Source organism: Sinocyclocheilus anshuiensis, unplaced genomic scaffold (genome assembly GCF_001515605.1).
Source record: "Sinocyclocheilus anshuiensis isolate Anshui unplaced genomic scaffold, SAMN03320099.WGS_v1.1 scaffold856, whole genome shotgun sequence".
Lineage (NCBI taxonomy): Eukaryota > Metazoa > Chordata > Actinopteri > Cypriniformes > Cyprinidae > Sinocyclocheilus > Sinocyclocheilus anshuiensis.
In genome coordinates this window covers 395,995-401,116 of record NW_015552603.1, presented here as the reverse complement: position 1 = coordinate 401,116, position 5,122 = coordinate 395,995, and the positions used below count along the sequence as shown (strand labels likewise).

Below are 5,122 nucleotides of genomic sequence, written 5' to 3'. Positions count from 1 at the left end.
TTTTAGTATCACTGAGATACTATTATGGTTTTATAAATATTTTGAATCAGTTTGTTTCATTTTAATTTTAGTTTTAGTAATTTTGTTGTGTGTTTTTGCCATTTTTAGTATTTTTTAAACATGTTTATATAGCTTTTATTAGTTATTTTAGTACATCAAGATAAACTAAATTAAAATGAGAAATGGAGGAGTTTTTGTAGGAATTTCCCTTTCAGACATTTTTGGGAGGAGAGTATATTGATAAATCATGCAAGGTGATTTACTAAGGTTTGCGCTAGTCAGTTTACTGGTATTTGTCATTATTTAAAGGCACAATATGTAAGATTGTTTTATTAAAATATCCAAAAAGTCGCCTGCCAATGACGTCATAGCCCCTCGATTTCTGGTTTTGTTTTGTGGAAAACATGAAAACACCAAAGACGCTTTAATATGTTATGCGTTTTATTAGACCGGTGATGACTGCACAGAGTAGCATTATAACAGAACTTTCAAACGTATCTAGTATGATAAAACAGCGCTGCTTTTTTCCCCCCACATAAGCACGACTGGAAGGAGCGGAAGCGGTCGACTGTGGCATAATAAAAGCTCCGCTGCTTTCGAGCCGTGTGTCACGCTCGTTCAGCAGCCTCGTTTCGCTTCGACGGCTTTCAGCCTCACCCTGCTTCATTCTACTACGTTAATAAATCATTAGCTCATCCATGAACATGATTTCTGCCCGAGTCCCGTCGGATTGCATTGGCTGTGGGGATGAAGACAACTCCCATGATTCCACACTCAGTCACGGCTCTGTTTATTTTGAATACGCGCCGTCTAGCGGCGAAAAATTACATATTGTGCCTTTCATGCAAAAAAAACATGACTTAACCTATTTTGTGCCTGTGTTGTTAGTAGATTACCCACACATGATTATCATCAGCTGTATGTTAATTTGTGCTGCTCTTGGTAGATTGCATGGGTCATTATGGAAATTATCTGTGTCTGTGTTCTTTAGTTTGCTTATTTGTCAGTAGTAGATCAGCAGAACTTTACAGTCTCATCGGCGCTTTTGTGATTGCACTCTCATGTTAATTTGCCCCGTTTAGAAAATCTAGTTAACTATAATAACCCTGTGTTGCACTAGCATATGTTCTGTATAAGGATGCTGACCTGGCTCTCCTGGTACATCTGTCCGGTGACCGTGGTGCTGCTGCGCTCCTGCTGCTGCTGCTGCTCTCTCAAGCTCATTTGCTCACACTGCAGTTCTCTGTCCAGCTGGAGCAGCTCCTCCTGCAACACACACTGATGTGTTATAAAGCACATAATCACTGCGCAGAACTACAAGGATTCAGTGTGATAACTGAGATGCACCGTGTCGATGTGATCCCATTCGCTTGCAGCAGGAGGAGTTTCATCTATGGACTTGTTGACTTCCTCACTCTTATCTGGGCTCTGGACGCTGGACTCTTCCTTTCTGCTCTCCTCTTCCTCTGCTCTCTCCTCCGCTTTCTCTTCTGAGGGGCTTTTATCGGCTTCTGCTTTGACGTGAGATTCTTCTGTTTCAGATGGTTCCTCTGCATCAGACACCTCAATAAAACTCTCTGCAGAGACCAAACAAACACGTATGAAACACTCAAATGACTCAGTTTTTGTTTACCAATAAAAACATCTAAACATCCTTTCAGCCAGGGGTTGTGAGTTGATGAAAGGCTAATTATTAAAATGTAAAAACTAATAAACTTGAGAATGCTATGGTAGTACACTGGCTCTCTGTGTTTGCTTGATCATTCTCCCGGGATCCCGCACTGTAGCTGCTCTACACCACAGGGGTTGTCACACCGGTTCACAGCTGATGACTGATAGCATTGAAACTACAAATAATCGAACTAAAATGTAATCTAACAAAACCAATCAAAATAAAATACTAAAAATTGAATAAATTAGAAAAATTAAAATAAATAATTCTAAAATAAAAAGAATCAAAATAAAACGCAAACTTAAAATAAACTAAATCATAAAAATGTAAATAATTCTAAAATAAAAGCAATAAAAATAAAACGTAATAAAAATAATAATTAAAAAATATAATTTTTAAACTAAATAAATAATTCTAAAATAAAAAATAATAAAAACTTTTTTGACTATAAAAATGTAAAATTAAAAGAACAATCATAATAAAACACTTACTAGAAAAAAGATCAAATAATTTATTAATTAAGATGCATGTCGTGACCATAAACTGGAATAAGAGAACTGTGAACCTGCAAATGTGTCGTTAAGCTACTGAAATTCTAACTTAAAATCTCAAAGGGGCTTCAAGAAAATATTTTATCTCAAAGGTTTGGGAATCCCTACTTTAAGCTGTAATTTCTGTACCAGAAGCACAAACATGAAGTGTCTGTGCGTATTTGTACCTTCAGAGCTGCTTTCCTCATCATCTTCACTTTTCACTTTGTTTTCCTCCATCTGATCTGTTCGGTCTGCATTCACAGGTTTGTCATCAGAGGAAGCATTAAGGTGTCTTTGCTTTAGAGGAAGTTGTACCGCAGCATCTTGTGGCTCACACGTCTCCTCTTGCCTTTCAGATACTGCAGAACCGAGAATAAGCGGCGTTCTGGACTGATGCTTGAATTCTGAAGACTCTTCCTGTGAGGAAATGCTGATTCCAGGAACCTCCTCTGTCTGCTCTCCATCAGAGCTGCTCCTCAGGTCCATTACCTCCACAGCTTTGTCTCCCAGAGCTTCCTGTATCGCCAACAGAGTCCTGGGAGAAACGCCTACAACTCCAGTCACCTCAGTGACAACGCTTCTGTCAAGAACCACAGCTTCATCCTCATCCTCGGAGCTGCTCATGATGACGTACGTCCTGCGTTTGTGGACGTCTGCGGGATCCATCATGGCGCTCTGGATGGCCTGTAGAGTTTGAGGCGACACGCGTCCATCTTCATCTACAGATCCTGCCGTCCTTCGTCCTCTTGTGGCCACGGCTTCTTCTTCAGAGCTGCTGTCCATCATGGCGCTCTGGATGGCCTGTAGGGAGCGAGGAGAGGGAGGTGCTCCACCTGACACCAGCAGCACCTCCTCAGCACAGGATGTGGAGGAAGAAGGCTTGTTCTCATCATACTCTGTCACAGGCCGCCACAAGGGCTCAGGCTTCCCTTTAGGCCTCCCTTTAGGTTCCCATGGACAGCTGGACCACAGTGCTGGAGCCGGACGACTGTCTGGAGTGCTGGCTTTCTTCTGAGACCCTGAAGAATATAGTAACATATTTTAGTAAGACACAATTTTGTGAAAGAAATTAATACTTTTATTCATCAAGAATGTAATAAATTGTTCAAAAGTGACACTAAAGACATTTCTAATGTTGCAAAAGATTTCTATTTCAAATAAATTGTTCTTTTCAACTTTCTGTTCATCAAAGAATCCTGAAAAAGAGTTGTTCAATTTTAAAAATGGAAATATTTAAATAAATAATTCTAAAACAAAACAATCAAAATAAAACCCTTACTGAAAATGTTTTGCTGCACGTCACCATTAACCAGCATCATTTATTTTAATTTTTTTTTAAAGAAATGAATACTATTATTCATCAAGACCACATTAAATTGATCAAAAGTGACAGTAAAGACATTCATAATGTTACAAAGGATTTCTATTTAAAAAAAGCTGTTCTTTTGAACTTTCTGTTCATCAAAGAATCCTGAAAAATAAAATGTATAATGGTTTACACAAAAATATGAAGCAGCTCAAATGTTTTCAACATTGATAATAATCAGAAATGTTTCTTAAGCAGCAAATCAGCATATTAGAATGATTTCTGAAGGATCTTGTGACACTGAAGACTGGAGTAATCATGCTGAAAATTCAGCTTTGTTCACAAGAATAAATGACATTTTACAATATATTCACATAGAAAACATATTTTAAATTGTAATAATATTTACTGTTTTTACTGTATTTTTGATCAAATAAATGCAGACTTCTTTCAACAACATTATAAATTTAACTGACCCTAAACTATTGAATGCTAGTGTAGATGAGCTCAAACTAAGCAACAGATATGCGCAGATGACGCTCTAACTTTTCCACACCAGTGACCTTTGATGAGGATGTAGTGTGACGAGTCCTCTGACACCAGACGGCGGATCTCCATGTCATGGTCTTTGTTCTGGCCGTACGGCTGCTCCACTCCTCCAGAGCTGCGCTGGTTCATCTCCTGCTCCACTCCTTCCAGATGCTGGTTGAGTTTGTTCCTCTGCAGGAGACCCGCCAACTGATACTGCGAGAACTCACCTGACCTCTGAGACACCAGGATCAAGAGTTTAACAAGATAAGGTGAGGAATGTATTAGTGTTCAAAATGATAATAATGTGCCGCTGACTGTAATGATGATATGAACAGCACAACCTCTGGGGGTTTGTGGAACAGCGTGCGTCGCCTCTTGCTGAATTCCTTCATTTCTTTTAAGATTTCATGCTTGATCTCCGGTGGCATGAGGGAAAACTCCTCAGAGTTGATGTCTACAGAGTTAGGGTTGTCATAGATCTCTTCCTGAACGAGACAAAAAAATAATAAATCAGAGACGTATGAGATACGCTTGGCTGCATGTTTATATCAGTAAAAAGTCAAAATTATGACCAAATGTAAATTATGAAATAAGTAAAAATTATGGCATTAAAAAGCCATAATTATGATCATAATCCTGATTTGGACTTTTATTTCATATTTAAGACATACAATGTTATATTTATGATGTACAAATGCATGAATGTTTTTCTTATGTGGCTGAAATTGGCTTCCATATTAAAGAGATCAGAGTAGGGAAGAGTAAACTTTATACAGGATAATCAAATTCTCCTGCAGTAGAAATATGAATGTATGTTATCCACAAACATACAATTCACTCACAAAAAGCAATATATACTACAGCATACAGCAAATTTAAACTGCTTGATTGTTTATATTTGTCATAAAATAACTATAATATCATCCAGCTCTAATCTGATAAATGTGACTATAAGGTGTAGCATCTGGACCAATCAGACACACAATATATATTTTGTTAGCTATATTTAACAAATACTCTGTAACACCCCTCAGTTAACAAGCCATACGAGGACCTATGGACCCTTCCCCCGAAATGCGT

General features: G+C 38.1%; 1 protein-coding gene across 2 annotated transcripts in view; it reads right to left on the bottom strand.

Annotated features, from left to right (window-relative positions):
- Positions 1–848: 848 nt before the first annotated feature.
- ercc5 (excision repair cross-complementation group 5) overlaps positions 849–5,122 on the bottom strand; it is a 12,988-nt gene continuing 8,714 nt past the window's right edge. For both annotated transcript variants that reach the window (XM_016456841.1, XM_016456840.1), the window contains exons 7-11: positions 4,384–4,527; positions 4,075–4,276; positions 2,391–3,224; positions 1,348–1,577; positions 849–1,266 (exon numbers count right to left, since the gene is read on the bottom strand). In XM_016456841.1, coding sequence (XP_016312327.1) covers positions 1,117–1,266; positions 1,348–1,577; positions 2,391–3,224; positions 4,075–4,276; positions 4,384–4,527 — 1,560 coding nt within the window. In that variant the 3' untranslated portion in view covers positions 849–1,116. The remainder of the gene's footprint in view (positions 1,267–1,347; positions 1,578–2,390; positions 3,225–4,074; positions 4,277–4,383; positions 4,528–5,122) is intronic.